The following is a 2,699-nucleotide window of genomic DNA, read 5'->3' on the forward strand; positions in this document are numbered from 1 at the left end:
GCGATTGGTTCGGGGCTAGATGCGGCTCGACTACTCATCTCCGCATGGTGCGGGTGGTGGCGGCGGTGCCCGTCGAGATCTCCGGCCTGCTGTAGGGAACCAGCAGTGCAGGGTGGTGGTGGCGGCGCCCGTCGAGATCTCCGGCCTGCTGTAGGGAACCGACGGGTGGTGCGGTCCTTCGGTTCTTTTTGCTCCAAGATGTTGTTCTGCTGGTTGCCGGCCCTCATGGATCTGGTCATTGACTAGTTCTGGAATGCTCCGCCGGGGATTTTCATTGGGTGTGACGCGAAGCCACTCTATCTGTTGACATTATGGGACATGTCAGTATTTCGATTTCCATGGTGAAGACAGTGGCGGAGAATGTCACGATGGGTGAAGTCTGAGCCTCTGAGGCCTTGTAATGGCGGATCGATTCTTCGTGGCAATGAGGACTTTGCTTAGTGATTCATGACTTGTAGCAGAGGCATCGGCAAGTGGGGGCGACAGCACAGGCGGAGTACAGAGTCTTACATTTCAGGGTAAAAACTCAAGGCATGGCCTTAATTGGTTGTGCCCGGTAGTAACCTTGTTGAAGGCATTATTTTGAGAGTGCGGATCTTCTCTAGGGTAAAAATCTAAGATTTATGATCGGGAGATGACGGTGCTTGTGCAGTGTTTTCTTCTTGAAGGCGTCACTTTTGAAGAATTTGAACTTCGGGTGTTGTGTAGGTGATGGTTCGTGTTGTGGTTACAAGGAATTGATCACTTAGCGAGATCTTTCTTTTAACTCATCTAGATTGGTCTCATTCACCTTTTATAGCCATTGGAGTTGATGCTATAAGATGTGTGTGTGCTAACGTGGATTTTATCTATTCTTGTTTTCCATGTGAATGGGACCGAATTATATCTCATTTAGATGAGTTCTAGGTACTCCCTTCTTTTTTCATTTTCCCTTCTTCTTCATTTTTGTTTTTTTGGTTGTGTGCATCTGTAATGTCTTTACATCATTGCGTTGTTGCAGAGGCTGTGTGTAATTGATATCTCTGCAATATTAATATATTTCTCTTTGTCAAAAAACAAAAAAACATTCCGACCCTCTACCCGCAAAAAAAAAAAAAAACTGGGATCAAACGAACCATCAGCCGTGACCGGTGAGAATGACGCAGCTAGTTGGTCACTGGGATCAAACACGTCACTTGTCAGTGAGGAACCACTTAATTAAGTGTAGGAACAAGTGCTAATTAATGGCAGTACGACCGCTTAGATCGGATAAGTGGTCGGAGAGTCTTGTTGGCTAGGACCGGTCCAAATGTACGGATCGCACCAGCAGACGTGTAGTATACTCTCGTCGATGAGTCATTCAACTTTTCTCCAGTCTTCGGTCAAAATGGCGGACCAATTCCCTGTCAGGATCTGTGCTTAGCGCTTGCCCGGTCCGGCCCTATAAATCCTCCACTTCCACTGTCGCCACCACACCAAGCTCACCATCATCATCACAATTCACAACCCGCGAAGCGCGCCCACGCCAGGTGCTGCTGAGCTCGCTGAACCGAGGCCCGGGCATGGAGGACACGGCGGCGACGCTGGCGACGGAGCTGGACGGGCTGCTGGCCATGGCGAGGGAGCTGGAGGCGCGCGTCGACGGCGACCAGGGCGCGCCGGGCGCCGCCAGGGAGCTCTGCGCCGAGCTGGCCGCGTCCGTCGACCGGGCCATGCGCCTCGCCGGCGAAGTCAATGCCACCGGCAGGGCGAGCGTGAGCGGCAGGAAGGCCGCGGCGGGGAAGCTGAGGAGGCAGGTGCGGGTGGCGTCGGTGACGGACGCGGGGCCGCTCAACGACGGGCTGAGCTGGCGAAAGTACGGCCAGAAGGACATCCTCGGCGCCCCGTACCCCAGGGCATACTTCCGGTGCACGCACCGGCACACGCAGGGCTGCCAGGCCACCAAGCAGGTGCAACGCGCCGCCGCCGACCCGCTGCTCTTCGATGTTATCTACCACGGCGCGCACACCTGCGCCCAGGCCGCCGCGCAGCAGCAGTCGCCTGCTGGCTTCGAGCAGGAGCAGGAGAGCCCGCCGGCCGCGGCGCCGGAGGGGATTCAGTGGCCGGTCACGCCGCCCTCGTTCCCCTCCCCGCCGGCCGGCACCGTTGGAGACTGCTACCCCTCCGTGTGCGAGCTTGCCGGCGGCTACGGCTACGCCGCCGGCGGAGGCCTCGGGGCTGACATGGGGTTCGGTGGTCAACTGGACGAGTGGTTCTTGAATCTGTCCGACGCTTTCCAACCGGAGGTTCAGAACCTGTAGGTGCTTGCTGCAGCCAGTATCGTAGTGTATTGTATTCGCAGCACTGCAGCAGTATTTAGATTCAGACTCGTGTGATCGCCGGCTTGAGCGAACGAAAGTGCCGAATTCTCGAGCAGGGGGAGCGGCATCGAACGAGAAGTAGCAAGTCCAATTGGACAAGTTATTGAACAAGCCGTGTAGGATGATAGCCTGTCTCCCATTAAGAGAGAAAACAATTGAACTATCAACGTCTAGAGACTTAATTTGAACTGATTCCAGCCATGGCGAGAGAAAAAAACTGAACCATCAACATCAAGGGACAAATATGAAAGGTTCCTGATTTCAGGGACAAATATGAGAGTACATCAACGTCTATAATAACTCTATAGGTTGCTCACTGCGACGTACAGTCGAGCAAAGACAAATTGTACGGGTGTTTTT

At 54.2% G+C, this 2,699-nt stretch overlaps 1 protein-coding gene across 1 annotated transcript; it reads left to right on the top strand.

Moving 5' to 3' along the window:
• The first annotated feature begins 1,478 nt into the window (after positions 1-1,478).
• On the top strand, positions 1,479-2,394 carry LOC119349639 (probable WRKY transcription factor 29). Its single transcript, XM_037617716.1, has one exon. It carries the CDS (start codon positions 1,542-1,544, stop codon positions 2,277-2,279), a length of 738 nt encoding a protein of 245 aa, XP_037473613.1. The 5' UTR covers positions 1,479-1,541; the 3' UTR covers positions 2,280-2,394.
• Positions 2,395-2,699: the final 305 nt, after the last annotated feature.

This window comes from Triticum dicoccoides, chromosome 1B (assembly GCF_002162155.2).
Source record: "Triticum dicoccoides isolate Atlit2015 ecotype Zavitan chromosome 1B, WEW_v2.0, whole genome shotgun sequence".
In the NCBI taxonomy this organism is placed as follows: Eukaryota; Viridiplantae; Streptophyta; class Magnoliopsida; order Poales; family Poaceae; genus Triticum; species Triticum dicoccoides.

Bases quoted from the DNA above. Each gene is read 5' to 3' on its own strand.
- LOC119349639 (XM_037617716.1), top strand. From the start codon at position 1,542: ATGGAGGACACGGCGGCGACGCTGGCGACGGAGCTGGACGGGCTGCTG.